This window comes from Anabas testudineus, chromosome 1 (genome assembly GCF_900324465.2).
Source record: "Anabas testudineus chromosome 1, fAnaTes1.2, whole genome shotgun sequence".
NCBI lineage: Eukaryota > Metazoa > Chordata > Actinopteri > Anabantiformes > Anabantidae > Anabas > Anabas testudineus.
The window spans coordinates 7,431,898-7,452,413 of record NC_046610.1 but is presented as its reverse complement, the minus strand read 5'-3'; the positions used below and the strand labels follow the sequence as shown (position 1 = coordinate 7,452,413).

At 42.3% G+C, this 20,516-nt stretch overlaps 1 protein-coding gene across 3 annotated transcripts in view; it reads left to right on the top strand.

The window, feature by feature from the left end:
- fat1a (FAT atypical cadherin 1a) overlaps positions 1-17,360 on the top strand; it is a 65,680-nt gene extending 48,320 nt beyond the window's left edge. For 2 of the 3 annotated variants that reach the window (XM_026360420.1, XM_026360419.1), the window contains exons 13-29: positions 76-309; positions 3,327-3,713; positions 4,321-4,535; positions 5,451-5,588; positions 5,791-5,934; positions 7,746-7,943; positions 8,656-9,255; positions 9,352-9,574; positions 9,670-9,801; positions 9,949-10,106; positions 10,993-11,461; positions 11,762-11,915; positions 12,019-12,129; positions 12,284-12,927; positions 13,103-13,240; positions 14,957-14,992; positions 16,137-17,360. In XM_026360420.1, coding sequence (XP_026216205.1) covers positions 76-309; positions 3,327-3,713; positions 4,321-4,535; positions 5,451-5,588; positions 5,791-5,934; positions 7,746-7,943; positions 8,656-9,255; positions 9,352-9,574; positions 9,670-9,801; positions 9,949-10,106; positions 10,993-11,461; positions 11,762-11,915; positions 12,019-12,129; positions 12,284-12,927; positions 13,103-13,240; positions 14,957-14,992; positions 16,137-16,807 — 4,652 coding nt within the window. In that variant the 3' untranslated portion in view covers positions 16,808-17,360. The remainder of the gene's footprint in view (positions 1-75; positions 310-3,326; positions 3,714-4,320; positions 4,536-5,450; positions 5,589-5,790; positions 5,935-7,745; positions 7,944-8,655; positions 9,256-9,351; positions 9,575-9,669; positions 9,802-9,948; positions 10,107-10,992; positions 11,462-11,761; positions 11,916-12,018; positions 12,130-12,283; positions 12,928-13,102; positions 13,241-14,956; positions 14,993-16,136) is intronic. The other variant, XM_026360421.1, reaches the window with a different exon arrangement.
- The last annotated feature ends 3,156 nt before the right edge of the window (positions 17,361-20,516 follow it).

Below are 20,516 nucleotides of genomic sequence, written 5' to 3'. Positions count from 1 at the left end.
TCCCTCTACTCCCCCGATTACTGTATGTCTTTGTGTTTGTTCGCTTGGCTCAAGCTAGTTCTTTCTCACCTTCAGGGGAGTTGAAGACCTCACAGCCGCTGGACCGAGAGGAGCAAGATGAGCACAGGTTCAAAGTGCGGGCAGTGGATGGAGGAGGGCGGTACTGTGAAGCCGATATCCACATCACTGTGGAGGATGTTAACGACAACCCGCCGCAGTTCTCATCTGATCCCTACACCATCACAGTCTTTGAGAACACAGAGACCGGGACATATGTGGCAAAACTGCTGGCAAATGATATTGACACTGGTGAGAAACATTCATTCTCAGTGACGTTACAGATGTATGTAGCGCTGTCAGAATGTTTGTCAATTCTTGTACAAAATGAATTTATTTTCAGATTGTGAATTAAACCCTGCCGTGTAGATTTATGTAAGCTTCTATTTAGCTCTCTGTCCTCAGTTTGAAATGGTAACGGTTGATTTACTTCTCATTTTCACGTATAGAAGAGCTGTTTTAGCCAGGAGCCGTCAGTTTTGTTGACTTCAATGGCCGCTGTCGATGTTTTTATCCGATTTCCTTTAAACAGGAACCCTGTGAATAAGGTCTTAGACTCTAATGCGTTTGTCTCAGGCAAAAAGTCTGGTTTATGATCCATGAAACATAAAAAAGACATCCCCCTTCCAAAAGCCGTTATAGGCCTTCTGTGGCAGTTAACACTTTGAAACCATTCAATTCACTGTTTTTTTTAAGTCCACTATTACTACATGTAAACTTGCAATGCTGAATGTTAGTTAAAAAAAGAACCTTGGGATCCCCTCAAGACTTCTAACACACTGATACAGTAGCTTATCCATCCTCTTTCCAAAAATGAGCACAATGTAGTAGAAAGTATACAAACACATGCATTAATTTGCAGCCATTTTAAAATCTAAAGGTAATTTAAAGTTTAATTAGTATGAGAAAGTTCTTAAAACTTTGATTTCTAATAGTGTTTTTCCTGTTTGGAGAGTTGTTTAGTTAAATTACTTCAAATTGTAGGTTTCTGTAAGATTGCTGCCACAGGGAATCTTAATTCATAATGATGAGATAATTCATAATATCAGAACCATGTTTTAGATCAACTTTGGAGACACTGGGAGCTCTCAGGTGAATTTGTCTCAGTTCTGTGCCAGCAATAAAAAGTTAACTGTGAGGCTCACAAATACATGTACACTATGCTTTAAATGCAATTAACAGCAACTCAGTGTTTTGATAAAATTTCATGTAGTCATGATTAAGAATATAGCTTTTAAAATGTTTTTAGCATCGTGATGTACAGTATGCATGTGTATCTTGGCTCAGTGCTGACTCAAAATGCACAGGTTATTATCTTTTCATTATGCAGCAGCATTACACTGAATGGCAAGAGGGAAGGATAACAAATGTGGAATTTCATGAATGATCAACCCCTCAAATTAAAAGCTCCATTACACTCTAATGAAATTCTTCTCTCTTCAAGCTGAATTCTCAAAAGGGATGATTGCAATTTTCCATTTGTCTGGTGCAAAGCCACAGCGCTAAGTGTTTATTTTAGACTTCTTCACCTTTCTGCCAACCACTTAGAGGAATGCGCATGGATAAAGCTGGGAACTTAACAATGCAGTTAAACTGTCATTTAAGCTCCTCGAGACTTTATTCAGGAAGCTATTGGATACATACTTCTGGATTACACCTTTAGTACGACATTCTGGCGTTCGTCAGAACATCCACGCCTTCTTTTTCTTTTTCTTATTTCCGGTTCCTCGCTTTGGGCTGGACTGACAGTTTGACAGGATGAAAAGGATGCTAGAATCGGGTCCCTCAGAGAAACGTTAAATGCAGAAAGGAAAGAGCTGGTATTAAGACATTTCTTCCCTGAGGCTTTGCTGGCACAAAATTTGCTTCACATTTTGAATATCAAGCATAAGGATACTTGAAGGAGGGGTGGAGAGAAAATGTGCTCCCTGCAGTTTCGCCAGGAGCAATAATTATTTGCAGTTTACAGCAGAGGGGGATTTGATTATTATTTCTCTCACATGCTAGGACCTACACTAAGATTTTTTTCCCTGGATGCGCGTCTACTATTTTTTGTTTTTTGTGCAAGGTTGAACCGAACAGTCAAGTCCCAAACAGACATGAAGAGTGTAGACGAAAAATAGGCACGCTAGCTTTGACCCAGTTCGCTCAGACTTCAGTCAACTGTCTTTTCAGCAGCAGCCATCAAAATGTGAATCCTAATGTAAACCTCCTCCTAAGAGAAAAGAGTTGCTTTATCTTCCATCGATGTTTGACTTTGCATATCTCAGTGCGGACTCTTTCTTGGCACTGGTTGCTATGTGCAGCTTCTGTGATCCATATGCCCACTTGGCTGGAAGATGTTTGATACCCGCCTTGCAGCGCCTCAGTTCAACTTGCTGTTGCAGGCTCCGAGAGGCACCACTTATCAATGTGGTATGGTTATGAACCAAACAGACAAACAGACTGTGATAGACTGGTGCTCTTGATCTGTGGTAAACTATGCGAGTACAAATTCCATCTTTGCTTCTGCTTTGTGTTTTATCAATATGTCTGAGAGAATGTGAATATTTGTATATTAAGATGCGATTTTATTCTAGTGATGCACTTTGCAATTTATACTTTTATATCCTACATTAATGTATTTTGTGCCAGTTTCATGTCACTTTTCAGTTAGCATGTTTGCTTTTAGCAAAACACACACAGTCACCACCACCATTAGGCAATTGTCTCAAGAATGATCCAACCAGGTGATAGGAAATCTAAGATGCAGGCCCCCACAGTAGTCTCCCGAGCATGGTAATGAGATCCACAGAGGATGGGGGCACTTATCTGATAAATGGGAATATAACAGCATATTCCAAATGGGATCCACCTGCTGAAAGGCATTATGATTATTATTGTGATCCGTCTCTGTCTTGTTGCTGGGAGCATCTTGCTAGTGGGAGGACATGAGTTATGAGGATGGCATGGATCAGACGCTTACGGCTCCTGTTTATCAGTGGCAGCGTGAAAGATGGATGTTTTTAAATGAGGACAGAGGCTGACGGTTTTAATCATTTAAGAATTAATACATCAATATAAGAATCAATAAGCTTGTTTATGCCTTGTAGCTGTTGATGTGGCCGTCAGTCTTATTGGTGATAACAGTTTTACTTGGCAGCTTAAATGCTCAGACGTTTGTGGTAGGTCAAGCAGCAGGAGAGCTTAGACACACTGACAGGTTTACTGAGTTCTCTGACAGATTGATTGTTCAAAAAAACTGAATTGTCCCTTTTTTTGTCATTCAGGTCTTAATAGTGACATCCTCTACTCGTTGGAGGATTCTGCCAGTGGATATTTCTCAGTTGACGAACACACTGGCGTAATAAGCCTGGAGCGTCCCCTCGACCGTGAGGTGCAGTCAGTGTATGAGCTAAAGGCCCGAGCCACTGACCAGGGTTTGCCTCGTCTCTCATCACCGTGCCAGGTGGTGATTTCAGTCCTGGACATCAATGACAACCCGCCAGTGTTTGAGCACCGTGAATACACAGCAACCATGTCAGAGGACATTGCTGTCGGCACGCAGGTGCTCAGAGTGCAGGCAGCCAGCCGAGACACAGAGGCTAACGGAGAGATTTCCTACAGCATCATCAGCGGGAATGAGCACGGCTTGTTCAGCGTGGACTCTCGTACTGGTATGTGGTAGCACTAAGTACATTCATTTTATTGTGCTCTTACCTTTTTTTTTACTGTTGGCAGTTTAACAAACATCTAAGAACCATTAAATTTGATACTGAAATGTAAATCTTTAATTTAACAAGTCACCCATCATCTCCACAGGCTTTAATGTGGAGTTAAATATCTAGAGTAACATCACCTGTACCATTTTACTGTCTACAGTCTGCACTCCCCTCTCAACACTGACCCCGGCATCATGCTAAATGGTTGTGGTGACAAACAGTGTGCCTTACTCTTACATTTGAAAATAAAACCTTGCAAATAAAGCTAATTGCACACCTTGCTTAACCATCACTGAATGTCACTCTCAGGCTGACAACAAAGTAAAAATCATGCAATATGGTTCCAAGCAGTTAAGCATGTTAAAGCAGCTGAGCCAAGCATAACTTCTGGATTTCAAATGAGAGGCAGTGATGGGTGACAGTTTGTGTTGCACTCGTTGAGTTGTGTACTGCGCACACTGGCTTTTAATATTTAGATACACTTCAAAGCACTTGTGTCATTTTTTACTATGACACCAGCTCTCACTACCCGCCTGACTCTCTGCTGCCTCTTTGTCCCCAGGTGACATCTTTGTGATTGAGCCGCTGGACTATGAGGTTTCCCATGAATACTACATCACCATCGAGGCTACAGATGGTGGCTCACCACCGCTCAGTGACATGGCCACTGTGAACATCAACCTGACTGATGTCAATGACAACGGACCTGTCTTCAGCCAGGACGTCTACACAGCTGTTGTCAGCGAGGACACTGAGCTGGGAAAGACTGTGATGGCGGTAACAATATACTTTCTATCTCACGACACATGTTTATATTCCGTAGGTGATTGTTGTGGGGAAATAGCCCATATTACTATAAAATTGCATGCAGGGAGATTAACTTCTAGCTGAATCTGTCATTTGGTCGTTTATTCCCTCAGATTCTTGCGTCTCTCTGCCCATTTCTCACCGCATACACTATCACATATCTGCACCTGTGGCAAATCACCATCTGGTGGCACATCTAAATTAGGACCAGTGCTCTTCATGCTCACTGCACCCCTGTTCTTGTGCATTATGTGACACACATGCTCAAACAATTTAATTAAAAGGTATTTGACTCATTAAAGCCCTATTCAAGATAAAGCATTTCTACCTTATGCATGTTAAATTTTCACTCCATCCATTCATATCTATTTCTGCTGCCTTTCTCTCCTCCCTATCTCATAAAATGGCTTTGCTTATGGCCATTTATCCATGTGTCTAATATACCCGAATATAAATTATGCATCAGAAAATTAGATTTTAATACCTGCCATTGTCTCATTCTTGTAAATCTTCACTGTCTACTGATTTCCCCAGGGATCTGTTGAAATATGTAACGGTTGGTGTTTCTGCATGCGTGTGTTGGAGAGGGATGAACAGGAGTAAAAAAGCACACATAAATAGCGAGAATAGTTTAGGTTTAAAAAAGATTTTAATAATATAATATTAAATTAAATTATTAACTTTAAATGATTTTAGCTTTATTACAATCAACAATAAGGTCAACAAAAACCTAGGTATTCATTAGTAAGAATTTGTCACTCGTGCATTAGATTTTAATGTTGCCAGGTCCTTTTTTTTTCAATGTATTACTACACAGCAACGTCATCAAATTGTTATGTTGTAAAGGCCTCATTTGATAATTTGATTGTTTAATTTTTTTCAAAGGTCATGGCTGAGGATCTCGACGGGCCTTCTTTCAATCACGTGCGGTTCTCCATCGTAGATGGTAACCAAGGGAACCCCTTCACCATCGATCCAGTCAGAGGCGAGCTTAAAGTTGCCCGCCAGCTGGACAGAGAAAGAGTAAGAGAAACAGCAGCTCCAATGCTGACTGCACACATACAGTTTAATCCACTGAGGAACTAATTGCACTGTATGCAGAATCCAATCAGATTCATGTCAGGCCTAATAGGGAAGCTTGTTTACCAATCTCCGTTGCATTATTGCTTACAAAAGCAGCTTTTCCTGCATAGAGTAATTCTCTCTCTCACTATCTTTCTTGCAGACTTCAGGGTATACTCTGATGGTTGTGGCCTCAGACAATGGGGTGCCCCCTCTTTCCAGCAGCACCGTGATCAACATCGACATCTCAGATGTCAATGACAACCCTCCCCTTTTCTCCCAGACCAACTACAGCCTCATCATCCAGGTGAGAGAGGGAATTTGGTCAATGTGGAGAGGATGAGAATGAGTTGGATGGAAGAGAATAAAAAGAGGGGGAGGTGCAGGGGGAATTGCAGTGGACACAGAGAGGGATTAACAGCGAGCCATAATGGGAGACTGTGCAACTAGAATGTCAAGAAGCAAGTAGGTGGATAGAGCAAGAACAGAGGGAGGGTGCGAGAACGGAAAGACAGAGCCTGCATCTTAAGTATACGAATGCAAATAAAGGATGGAAAGAAGGTATTATAAGACATGAGTGATGGAGAGTGGGAAAGGAGAGGCACCTGTATCCTAGTTTGGGGAATCAAGAAAAGGAAAAAATATATATTTCAAAGGTAGTAGGAGTGAAGATGATTAATTTTTAGTTTTCCTGTCTGTTCAGAAAACTTAAAAAGTAATTTCAAAGATACAGTGAGGAGGTACATGTTGCAAACAGCTTAAGCACTTTGGGATAAAAGAAAATGAAATGAAAAATCCTGAGTGACTTTATTTTACTTACTGTGGAGCCTTGATCAAAGTGAAGCACAAAATCACACTAAAACAGAACGAGAAATAAACACATGGCCCACACATACTGTACACAGCACCAGGAATACTGAGTGGTTTGTATTTTATGCAAGACAAAACAAAAATGAGTTTTGAATCATGACATGAAAGAGTGAACAGAAGGAACAGATCTCAAACAGATTTAGGGACAGAAAAACAACTTCTTAAACTGAGAAACTGACATGATTACTATAACTTACAATATTGTGAACCAGCTGTTAGACATGAAAAATGCCCCAGTACCAGTGGGAGAATAGGAAGTTATCCTTAAATCTAAACGTTTAAAGGACTCAGAAAGTTGGTGAATGGTAACAGAAATATGATTTTTTACCTTCTCTAGAATATATTAAATGTGATATCAAAGTAAAGGTCACTTGGATTACAGTTTAATCCATTAAGCAGACAGCTGTAGTTGATAAAAGGATATATCAAGTTAAAACAAGGCAATACTAAAGGTCTAGCTATGCCAGCAGCTTGTGCATGACAGTGCTTCGAGCTACGGTAAATGCAAACAAGAGTGTACTAAGAGTGATAATGCTACCTCTCAACATCTCTGTTTAATGTGCTAACATTTGTTAATTAGCACTAAAGACTACTACAACTGAAGCTCATGAATATCTTTACCTGATGATGATGATGATGATGATGGCACTAGATTAAATGGTAAAAGATTAACTAAGTATTTTAAATTCATCCTGGGAGAGGCATGAATTAGTTTAAAAAAGAAAAGTTTAATGTTTTTCCACCCAAAACAACCATAAGTGAAAACCTCAAGGTAGCACTGGAGGATTATCATCAGCTCGTTCATCCACTCTAAATGTCTGAGTCACATTTTGTGCTATTTCACCAGGTGTGTGGAAACTTTAACCTGCTGGTGAAGCAAGGAAATCAAGGAATTACTGTGAATTCACATCTTGTATGTACAGAATCTCATTGCAGTTCACCCAGTAGTTGTTTAGAAGGGAGTGGTGAACTGATCTGACTCACTGACAGTGACGTCTGCCTCTACAGCGGCTTAATAAACAATATATAATCATTTTATCTGATCAAAGTATTGTCCTAGCGGATATTTGATGAAGGTGGTTTCAGAAAGTCACTGTTGCAACGCTTCCTCCCACAGCAGCAGCACTACGTGTGTGCATATTTTAACTTCTGAAAAACATTTGTAGTTAAACATCACAGAACTGAATAGCTCTACGACAACCGCCTTCTCACAACAAATATTAAACTCTCCTCTCTTGTATCCCACAGGAGAATAGACCAGAAGGCACAAGTGTTCTTCAGCTCACCGTAACCGATCGGGATGCTTCCCACAACGGCCCACCTTTCACCTTTGCCATCGTGGATGGTAACGACGATGAAGCTTTCCACATCAATCAGCAGGGAGCTCTAGTGGCTGTGGGAGTGCTGAATAGGAAAAGTAAAGAACACTACCTACTTCAAGCACAGGTGAGTCAGAGTACTGAGGAGAAACCAGAGTTGAGAGGTTGCATTGATTTAACCGTCAAGCCACAGCAGCCTGATCTATTTGTCTTCCCTCGCTGTACCTTTTCTCTGTCACGCTCTCTCACTTGCTATCTGTTACTCTTTTTTTTTTTTTACCTCCCAAACTATTCAGCGTTCACATCGGCGTCTCCATCTTTTAATCCTTCAAAATATATTCTAAATGCAGCTTTTAGCCTTGTAAACAACAACAACAACAGCCATGCAGTGAGGCCGATCTATCACAGTGGATCTCAGAGCAGAAGCATAAATAAAAAAACATTTTCTTTGAGTTGGCACGATTACGTGTGTTGCTGGGTGTTGATGTGTCACCTCGGAGGAAAAAAAATGAGTGGGCAGACGGGAGAAGAGATGTAAGTGTGATGTCCTGTTACACACAAGATGCACAGTCAGAGTTGAGTCACTGTTGCTTTTTCTTGCAGAACCGATGACCGTCCATGTAAAAGTGTGAATGTTAGAATGCACGATCTTGTAGATGTTTTGTTGGCTTTAATATCTGAATCTGCATCTACTGGATGGAGACGCTGTGAACTGAGATACCAGTAGTGGAAGAGCTTGATTGCCCTCTGCTGTTGGAACAATAATTCTTTCAGACAGGAATTCACGGTGCACATTTGTTCTTCACGGATGTATCTCCTTTTCCCCTCTCATTTCTCAGGTGTCAGACAGCGGCAAGCCTCCGCTTTCTTCCACCACCTTTATCAGTGTGCGTGTAATCGAGGAAAGCATCTACCCTCCTGCGATTCTTCCTCTGGACATTTTTGTGTCCACCGCTGGTGATGAATATCCTGGAGGTGTCCTGGGAAAGATCCATGCTACAGATCAAGACATTTACGACACTCTCACCTACAGCCTTGCACCTTCATCATCTTCATCCCCCGCGGATGAGAGCAGCGCCTTGTTTTCAGTTTCTGCCTCTGATGGTAAAGTTATCGCACTGCGGCCTCTCGACGTGGGCCATTATCCTCTCAATGTGACGGTGACTGACGGGCGCTTCATCTCAGCTGCCGATGTCACCGTGCATGTTCGTCAAGTTGCTCATCAGGCCCTCGACAACTCCATTGCTGTGCGCTTTGCAAATATCGCCCCTGAAGAGTTCATTGGGGACTACTGGCGCAACTTCCAGCGGGCACTGAGAAACATTGCTGGGGTGAGAAGGAGTGAGGTCCAGTTAGTGAGTCTGCAGCCTTCAGAGCAGGGGGATCTAGATGTGCTGTTGACTTTAGAGAGATCTGGCAGTCCCTACCAGTCCCAGGAGGTAAGGATTCATTTGTTCATCTGTAGCTGATGGTGTTGAGGCAGTACAAAATATCTGTGGCCAGTGGATTAATAGAATTTCTTTATTTCTCTTCAGGTTGTCTTCCGTAAGCTGAACTCCTCTGCAGCTGTGATTGAGGAGATGACAGGAGTCCGGATCTTGCGGGTGGTACAGAAACTGTGTGCTGGACTGGACTGCCCGCTGCGCTTCTGCGACGAGGTCATCTCCCTGGACAAAACCGCCATGTCCACTTACAGCACGGCTCGCCTCAGCTTCGTTACCCCGCGACACCAGAGAACTGCAACTTGCCAGTGTGAAGGTACAAACATTGTTGTGTACACACACACAGATTTTCTTTTTGTAAAGACACCTGCTTGAACTCTTTTTCATGTGTGGATGTATTTTGGTACTTAGGTGGCAGATGTCCTGTGTTGAACAACCTGTGTGAGAACCACCCCTGCCCTGAGGGTATGGAGTGTGTGGCAGATCCCAGAGATGCCATATACAGCTGTGTGTGTCCAGAGGGCAAAAAGGGCAAATGCTCTGGTAAGACCACCCACCTCACCTCTTAGTTTGTGTCCATAGATATCTCCCCCCTTCATGTGACTCTCTGTCTGTATCATCCTCTGTATTTGCAATGATGATTTTATTACTTTTCACTTTATATAACAAATGTCTGTTACCTCATGTCAGATGGAAACTCATTGACGTTCAGCGGCAGTGGCTATGTGAAGTATCATCTGATGGAGAATGAGAACAAGGAGTTGATGAAACTGTCTCTGAGGCTCAGGACCTTCTCCAGCCATGCCACTGTCATGTACGCCAAGGGAACAGACTACAGCATCCTGGAGGTGTGTGTGTGTGTGTTTAAACCTGTTAGTCCAGCCCCTCTTGTCCCCCGTACTATTACATTTATTTCTTCAGCCTCTGGCATCGTAAGCTTGCTCATCAATAAAGTGTAGACTGACTGTCCCTCTGAATTTCTAGCCTCTGCATTGCCACCCAGCATTTCCATATCAAGGCTTTAATAAACACACAACTGACCCACCCTCTCTTGAGACCACCACCATATTTATCAACTAACTATGCTCAACGGTTCAGAAAGCCATTTTAAAATGTGGGAATGTAGTGGTGGGTTGAAAAAAACACACACACGAGCTATTTTAGTACTGGGAGGGAAACAGAAAGCAGTTTTCCACACATTCCTTTTAGAGTCTGTCTGGCACAGCAGACTTCAGACTGAGGCTGAGCTGAGAACAGCTACAAGACAGTTATTGATAAACAGACTGCCATTAAAAGCTTAAATTATTTACAGTTTGCATGTTTATTTAGAGGAGTAAACTAATGTTTTATTATTTCCATTATTTCCATTCTAATTATTTGTCTTTTATTGAAGGTTACTTTTTATCACCCATTGAGTCATGATCTGAGTTTATTATGTGTCATTCTTTCAAACTTTGTCTTTGTAACATTTGTGATATTATATTTTCAGGGACTACAGATGTAGTTTTCTATTGTAAAGAACTGTTGTTTTCCTCTGTATACTATTCATCAAGATTATAGTTTACCAAACAAATGCACACAGCATTCTGTGATAAGCAGTGATTTATGACCTTGTCAGACGTTGATTTATAACAGTGATTTGATGTGTTTACAGTTTTTCTACCTGAGTTGAACTGATGAGTTAAATAACCTCAAGTCTGATTTACACAAAACGTTTATTTGTCTGTAAAACAGATTGTGAACGGCCGTCTACAGTATAAGTTCGACTGTGGCAGCGGTCCCGGCCTTGTGTCAGTCCACAGTGCTCAGGTTAACGATGGGGAGTGGCACACTGTCTCACTCGAGGTTGATGGCAATTATGCCAAGCTGGTGTTGGACCGAGTACACGCCGCCTCGGGCATGGCACCGGGCACTCTGCGAACCCTCAACCTTGACAACAGCATTTACTTTGGGGGTCACATACGGCAGCACGCCTCTGCTCGTCTTGGACGCAGCCTGCCTGTCACCAATGGGCTCCGTGGGTGCCTAGAGGCCATCACCTTGAATGGCCAAGAGCTGCCTCTCAACACCAAAGCTCACTGGGCCCATGCTGTGCTGGAGGACATCGTGGATGTGGCTCCAGGCTGTGCACTTGCACCTGCTGAGAGTTGTTCTAGCAACCCATGCACCAATGGAGGAAGCTGCACCTCACTGCCTAATGGAGGTAAGTAATGTCCCATACAGCTCATTGCACTCACATAGATGTTTAATGAAGCTGCTGGATTTTGAATTTCTACTTCTCCATTTTGTGTACTGCACTACTTGAATAATTATTATTTTTGTTAATTAGTCAGGACCGGAAGAGTTTAAGAGGAGTTGTAAAAGTGTCCTGCTCTTCCCCTGTTCTCCTCTCCACCGGTGTCTGATTCTTACTTTGTTTTAAAAGCCTGATCCAGCTGATGTTTTCTACTAGGACATTTATTCAGTATAAAACCTTCACTCTTCTTTTGTCTATATTCCACAGGATACTTCTGTAAGTGTCCCGCCTCTTTCATGGGCACCCATTGTGAGATCAGCATAAGCCCATGTGCATCCAACCCCTGCCTGTACGGAGGCACCTGTGTCCCTCGTGCTGATGACTTCTACTGTCAGTGCAGAGGACAATACTCAGGACAGAGGTAAAGTACTTTCTTTTTGAACTCAGCAATAAGAAGAAATTCGAACACTTTGCAGTAATAAAGATGCTTTTGGTAGCTAATGAAAACCTGTTTTTGAATTCAGGTGCCAGCTGGGGCCCTACTGCAGAGACAACCCCTGTAAAAACAGTGGAAAATGTATTGACAGTCTGGATGGTCCAGTATGTGAGTGTGAAGCGGGCTTCCAGGGAGACAGGTATGTATGAGAGTTCAGTTCAAATACATGAACTGAACTCACTACATTATTTAACATCTCCAACTAGACAAGTCTGATCTTTTGCAGCAGCAGTTTGTCGTATACAGCATTTGACCTTCCAACACACCTCACTGAGTTCCTGTGTATTGCCCAGGTGTCTGAGTGATGTTGATGAGTGCATCAAGAACCCCTGTGCCAACGGAGGCCAGTGCCAGAACACGTACGGCTCCTACAAGTGTAACTGCTCACTTGGTTTCCGCGGGGCAATGTGTGAACTCCGAGATGAGGTCCGCAATGAATTCGTCTCCACCTCCTGGAACATCGGCCTGGAGGAAGTGATTGGCATTGTGGTGTTTGTCTTCAGCATCTTCATCCTGGTGCTCCTCTTCATTATCATCCGCAAGAAGGCCTGTCGCAGGAAGTCAAAGGGCAACAGCGACAACAAACACACCGGAGGCTCAAATGTGCCTCACTCCTTCCTCCAGAGACCTTACTTCGACGCCAAACTCAACAAGAACATCTACTCCGACATCCCGCCTCAGGTTCCTGTGCGGCCTATCTCATACACCCCCAGCATTCCCAGCGACTCGAGAAACAACCTGGACAGGAACTCGTTTGAGGGCTCAGCCATCCCGGAGCACCCGGAGTTCAGCACCTTTAATCCAGACTCTGTCCACGGACACCGCAAAACTGTGGCCGTGTGCAGTGTAGCACCCAATCTCCCCCCTCCTCCTCCCTCCAACTCAGTCTCAGACAGTGACTCCATCCAGAAGCCAAACTGGGACTATGATTATGACAGTACGTTGCTCCTTTTTTATTTTTCAAGAACATATGATCCAATGATTATTTACTGTAATGACATTTACAGTGGAGAAAAATCCTGAAGGAGCAGCAACATCCCAACTGTGTTGGGTGTTTTTATATCCTATCCATGAATGTATACACTAAAACCAAACTGTACTTTCTCCTCTAGCTAAAGTGGTGGACTTGGACCCATGTCTGACCAAGAAGCCTGTAGAGGACAGTGCCTGTCACCCCTACAACACCAGAGGCAGCATGTCGGAGGTCCAGTCCCTCAGCTCCTTTCAGTCCGAGTCCTGTGATGATAACGGTAAGCTGCCACTCAGCATGTTAAACCTGGAAAAAAAAAAAACTAACAAGACACCGCAGTTTGAAAACTACCATAGACGTGTGTGAGATTTCATTTTGCATCAGCCTGCAGATACTGTTAATGTTATCTTTGTCATTTAGGGCCTTGTTAATTGTTAATTTAACACTATTTCTGTGCATGCTCAGAATGGATGGCACAAATGGTCGCTGTGGGGTCACTTGTTCTTTTCTCTTTCTCTTTGCTGCGGGGCTTCAGCTCCCATATGGATCAAATCAGTCCACAGATCCAGAACAAGGTTTTAAATAGGGGTTTCCAGCCTGTAAGTCCTCAGCCAGTATCAGCACAGATGGAAGCAATCACAACATCTTGTACTGTGTAATTCTCCCTGGATTAAATAAAAAAGGCATTCTGACCCTGTTCCCCATTCAGGCAGCTCTCACTTTACCTGTGCTCAGTTGGATGAATTACTGAGATGACGTTTATGTTCTGTTTGGAAGGCGTTCACCTCGCAGTTTACTTTGACACATGTCTGACACAACTTTGTTTTTTTATTTACACGCATGCTTTTTTCTTTTGTTTGTCTCTTTTCTTTTTCTTCAACACTTAGCTATAAACAGATGTTTAAAGCAAGCATCAAGGAACAGATCCCAAGGGTATAGCACACATATTTTATGTTCTTCCATTTCCTCCTCGTGTCATATTTATTTCCGTGTCATCACTGGGATATCATGATGGGGATTGTGCTGCTCATAAGTCATCAAAACCTTCATCTACACCCTCGAAATTGAGGCCAAATCTTAAATTGAATTAGAAATGAAAAATGTTTGGAACAGGTGACTTTCTCCTCAGTTTTAGTTTCCATAAACATGCAGGATTTCCTGTGGTGTCAGGGTTGGAAATGCATTTATCTCTGGGGAATTTCACAGATTTTTCCATCTGTACTGTCAGTGGCACCTCATAGCATCTCAGTATGTTGTCGTTGTGTGTTATGTTGCACAAATAGAAAACAAAACAGCCCCCCTCTTCCCCAATGTGTTGCCTTTCACCATTGTCTTGTGCCCAGAACCCTTCCCTCACAGACATTCAGAATCAACGTGATAAAGTGGGGGGAAAAAGTGTGTCCAGCAGTGGGAAGTGTTGCTTGTGTTGGCATCCCACCACCATGCACCTCATATATCTTTCTTTCTTTCTTTTTTTTAATTATAAAAGCATTTGTACTAATGCTTGATCTCTTCCACCCACTCTCCCCTCCCCTGCCTCTCACAAGCCTCCATAGTGACAGTAATCCACCTTGTCAACCCTGTTGTTGACACGGTGGAAGGAGAAGGTATTCTTTTATTGCTTCCATCTGCCAGTGGTTTTGTCCTTGGTGTTGTTCTAGGTTGTAGAGCTGCCATTATCTTACACTGACGAACCTCATCCCAAACTGACGTGTGCATTTTTTCGATTCAGCTGCTAATTAAGAAGATATGCAAATACTAAATTAAACAGGCACGGGAGTGTTGCCTTTAAGTCTCAGTATCGATCTTTGCCAGCTTTTGATTACACACCTCAAGGAGTCTGTTTAAGAAAATGGCAAAGCTGTTGTTCATTAATTACCTGTCACTATCTTTCTCATTGTTGTGTTTCATTGTCTTAGCCGACTGTGTTTTTCCTCTCAGGTTCTAATGTGACTTGTTCTTTCTCTCTTTCTCCTTTTCTGGCTTCATGTAAAAGAGTCTTTTTTGGCTCATGATCTCAAGAACCCAAGAGGTGACTTTTTCAACTTTGTTTGCCTGATGTACGCTGATCCCACCCTCTAATCCTTAACCACTAACCCCAAAGCTTAATGAGGAGACGGTTAAACCTCCTCTGTAAGGCAAAGCTGGTGTGACACTGAGCACTTTCAGCATCAGTGGCCTCATAAGGTTTTTAATGTGTGCCTCTCTAAGATTATTTATTACCATTAAAAACATGCATGCGGTGACTTTAGAGAAAATGTTAACGTTAGTATTATTTGCTCAAAATAACTAACTGTAAATATTTTTAGCCATTTGTGTTCATGTCTGTCTGTCTAACGGCTGTTAAAGGGCAACTTGACCAGGGTTTCTAGACCAGGAATCTCTATATTATAAGTATTCAGATGACATCTGATTACATCATCTTCATTTCCAGCAAGAAACAGATGGATTTTGTTATAATGAAGGTAGAGGGAAGTTAAATGTCACTGACAATCAGTGAAGTCACCCTTTGTCACTGGAGCTACAGTAACTATTTTAAAAGCCTTTAAATTTACGTTGTGGTAAAATGATTTGGCTCCACTCAGAATTCAAAAATATAGGATAGAGAGGTAGATGAGCAGGAGTTAGGGCATCTCTTTTTTCCAGCAATGTGATGTATTTCTGAGCATGTGGGTGAGGTACAATTACAAGAGGGATTTAAATCAAATCCTGCACGGGAAGCTGCAGAGCTGACGTGAGGACTGTGGGGTCTCACCCAGATCCCCACACCTCACGTTTTTAGATCGAGCTCCACTGCTTTGAAAATGTAAACAGCATTAATATCCAAACACACAACACTGTCATACCGCCCTGCTAGCTACTGTCGTCCACAAGCAAGTCCACAAGTGTAGCTTTGTATGATTCTGATTTTACAGGAAGGAAAGAGACGTTTTCAGCCACATAAAAAGAGATAACACAATGTGTCTGTGTGTGCAGTGTGTTCGAAATGTGTCTCTCACTGAGTGCTGTGAAGTTCAGTGTTTGTGCTGGTGTGTGTTACTGTGTTACTGTTGCACGGTGTGGGGTTTTTAACATTAGCTTGTTGGCACTGGTTAATACCTTGATCTGATCATCTTTAGCTTTTATACACATGTTTCATGTGTGTTTTTGTGCTTGTGTTTTTCTTTTGCAAACAGGATATCACTGGGACACATCTGATTGGATGCCAAGTGTTCAACTTCCTGGAATCCAGGAGTTTCCACAGTATGAGGTTGTGGAGTCTCCCGCCCCTCTGTACAGTGACCCGAGTGCCATCGACACCGATTACTATCCTGGCGGCTTTGACATTGAGAGCGACTTCCCTCCACCACCGGAGGACTTCCCTGTCAGTGACGACCTACCACCTCCACCTTTGCCAGAGTATGGTGACCGCTGCGACACGCTGCGGGCCCTTAACAGAGACCTGGACCCATCTGCGGGTGGCTCAGGAGGAGTCCGCCAGCGCCCGGCCCTACCCCAGCTCTACAGCCTTAACCAGTATCTGCCGCAGCACGCCTACCCAAGCGACGGGGGTGACACTGAGGGTCAAGGTGCTACTTCCACCTCAGCCAGCAGCACTCCGGCTTCCACCATGTGCACCAGCGGTTACAGAGGGGACTACCCTTTAGGTTGTAGTCGGGACTTTGACTCCTCAGCTCTGGACAACATGTCCATGTCTCTGTACACGTCCACAGCCTCGTGCTCGGACATGTCAGCGTGCTGTGAGGAGTCCGAGGTGATGATAAGCGACTACGAGAGCGGCGATGAGGTCCACTTTGAGCAGCTGGCCATCCCGGCGCTGGACTCCCAACAGCACACTGAAGTCTGACACTGGATCCAAACAAAAGTGCCTGAACCCACAGCTACACCTTATGTTAACCTCTCATACAACACCCATACTAAAAACGCACAGTATGTGGACACACGAAACACCACACACACACACACACACATACACACATACACACAAATGATGAATTGAGTCAAAACAGGGGTTGTTGAGACGGCCAACCAACTGAGAAGATGTGAAGGAGCTATGGCAACGACTGTAGCATCTTTGCGTCTGCTCAGTCCAACTCCTGCCCTTTGAGTTGGCGGTGCCATTGCTTTAAGTGACTGTCATCCCACAGGATTATCTGAAGGATCAAGATTTCAGTAGAGCTCCAGATGTCACATGACTAGTTCTGTTTACATCACCATGTTGGCAGGAAGAGCAGAGGAAAAGGTTTTTTGCGCCTGTGTAGATTTCAATCCTCCAGAGTAAACTTCACACTTCAGTTGCAAATACTTTGAACATTATCTTGCAACAATGCTAACTTACATGTACCTAGTCTGCACTGCAATAATCTGTCTTTAATTTAAGAAAAGTTAACTAATGAATTTTTAAAGACACCACCCCATAGATGAAATGATGCCTTCATGGTAACCATCATCCACCCTTCTTTTAATTGCAGTTATCAAGCATCATTAACTTTTTTATCACAGGTGAACCATTCAAATGTTGTTTCTCCTGCTGTTCCTGTCAACATGGTGGCGTTTTCCTCTAAACTGGTGAATGCTGGGTCTGCGTGACGTCACCTACCAGAGCTCCGGGAACATGAAATACTAAAAAAAAAAAAAAAAGTCAATTTCACCACAATATCTTTGTTTCTATAAATAAAACCAAGAAAACGTTTTTTTATGCAACTCCTCATTTTCAATGTAAATTTAACTGTACAGTTTTGATTTCAAAGTTTACTAGGTTTTGTAGATATTCAATGCTTTTATTTTAAAAGAAAAGAGTTAAATGGTGTGACATTATCAGCCTTAATGTGCTTAAACTCACAAAAAAATGAAACATAAAAAAAAAAACAGAGAGAAGAGCGTAGCGTTTCTGAACACAGTGTACTCGTAACGTTAATTGTCTCCAGCTCATTTCAAAAAGGGTCTGCGATGAACGACTGCATATTCTCGTGCTGTTGGTTTTTATTTGTTTGTAAATTTTGACTTCGGAACCTCTTTATTTTTCCACCAAGAAAATGGGACCCAATATATTTATAGTTGCAGAGTTATCCATAGACACCTGACTTTTTCAGGTGTCTGTGTGTGTGTGAGCAATGCTATGGTCTTGTTAAAGGTTTTTATTGAATACTGCCACAAGCTCACGCTTTCATACTGTTAATAAATTATTCCTAAAAAATATTGCTTTTGTCTCTATGTGCATTTATTTCCAATCGTGCATATGAATGTGGCAGATGTCAATGTGGTAAAAGACATACAGTAGTCATTTTAAGATATAAATATAAAAATAATACAAACACTTATCTTTCTGGCTTAATTGCTACTTTAATGAACACAACACAACAATTTACTGATTACTCACATTCAAATCACTTATCATATGATTTCTTTTACTGTGTTGAGCAAAAATGCCTAAATTTCACTGGACTGTGTTGTTATTGTAAATTTTGGCAGATATATCAGCTATTTTTTAGACCAACTAATATCATTAGACCAGAAGATAAATTTGGGAAAGTTACTGCCAGATTAATTCATATAATCAGTAAAAAAAAATAAAATAAACAAGAGTTTCAGCATGAGAATGAAGACAAATGTGTAAAAAAATGAGCAGAGTCTGTTTTTTTACAGATATCTACAGATCCATTTGAATTGTTTAAAATATAAAAAAAGAAGATGAAGGCGTCATTAAGTGCTAACTTTACAGATTCCAGTCTTCTGGCAAATCCTCACAAGCTCCGTCAGAGTGGACAGGAAGTTGAAGTACCTTTGATGAGAACAGCAGGAGTTGACAGGAGGAGAAGTAGAAAAACACGTCATTAACAATGATAGAACTTCAGCATTAAAGGAGACACTGTACCTTAAGAATTTCAAAAACTTTCCAACACATCTTGTTTGAGGTCTCTTTAAACACAGTGGTCTCCCTCCTCTGACTCGCCGACTCGCTCTGGTTGTCTCAGACAACACTGACGAAGTCACAAGAGCCTGATACCTCCAGTGTGTCTGTCAATCTGTGCTGTGTGTGCTCTCACTGTGAGACCCTCTGTACTCTTCTGACCTGCTCGTAGCTCAACAGAGAAGTCACACTTCTGCAGTGAGAAAGAAAAGAACGACCTTTTGTTTGACCTTTAGTCAGCACAGCAGAACCAAGCCGCTGTTGCAGGATGACTGTGATGTCTCTTTAACCTCCTTCTAATGAAATTGTCACAAATATAACTGTCTGCAGGACAGTGGACATGAACAATCCTTGTGTGTAGGTGGTGGGTGGATGTTCGTACATGTGGATAGAGCCACGCTGGCTGTTTCCCTGTTTTCACTCTGTACTATAACTGGACCCAGCTGCATGTTTACATGTCCAGCGAGCTTTAAATGCTGTAATGTTTGTTATCTTAAAGAATTAAAGGGCTAGTTAAATGTACAATTCGAATTATATCTACCAACTATATGGATCTTTCCAAGAAGTTGTCTTTGAGAAGAGCTTACTACTGATCTGTGAAGGGAAAGCTTATAAATGATTTATGAAGTGTGCCTGTTTAAAAATCAGCTGCACGGGGACAGGTCACACTTGTGCCTAACTGACTGTTGATAACTGAGCTTCCTCTTTTCCTCACCTAACACCAGTCCTCATTATGCTGGTTACACATGTCAAGTCTGACCAGACCAAAACCACATGTATGCACATTTATGACACATCATGGACGCACATTCACCAGTTGGGTTGCAGGAAGAAAAAAAAAAATCTTCAGAACCAGCACTGAGGTGAAACGAAACAACTCCAAACGTATATATCCCAAACTCTAGCAGCGCTTGGTAATGGAACCACTTTGCAACCACTCATGTGCTCCTTAATCTCATGCTTGATGGATCCAATTAACTCTGGTAAAGGCACCAGGTGTTTTTTCCATTAAATAAATTAAGACTTTCACACCTATTAATGTATTATTCATATTATGGAATCACAGATGCAGTTCTGCGGTAAACCAGTTGTTCTGCCTCAGGGGTTGCGATTATTAGCTTTCACTTGAGCGGCTGTGAGTCCGCAGTGGCAGATGATGACCACAAGATGGCTGCATATAGCAACACATGGAAGCAGAGTGAGGACGGGATGATGTTTGGAGCCAAACGCAGTGGAACAACTCAGCGAGAGACGTGTGCAGTAGCATCAACTGATTTCACTCAGTGGTTCGTTTTAGCTGGATGGAGCAACACAGATCAGAAAATTCATGGATCAGTTCCTAATAAAATCACGATTAAGTAATTACCATTCAAACTGCTTGATTTCCCTCTCAGAGCTCTGCCCAGCAGTGGTAATATGGTCACTTTTTCTCTTGCAGCCAAAAAATCAACTTATAAAAATAAAAAAAACATGTTTCATATATCGTACAAATATGCCAATGTGCCCCAGAAAGAGTTCACTCCCAGAAAGTTTCAAACGGCCAGTGTAATCCACAGTTTTTGACAGCGAGATTAGTTTGTAATCAGTCGCACCTCAAGCTACGATTTGCTGTTTGCACAGGATGTGTGCACAACAAATAGGAGCT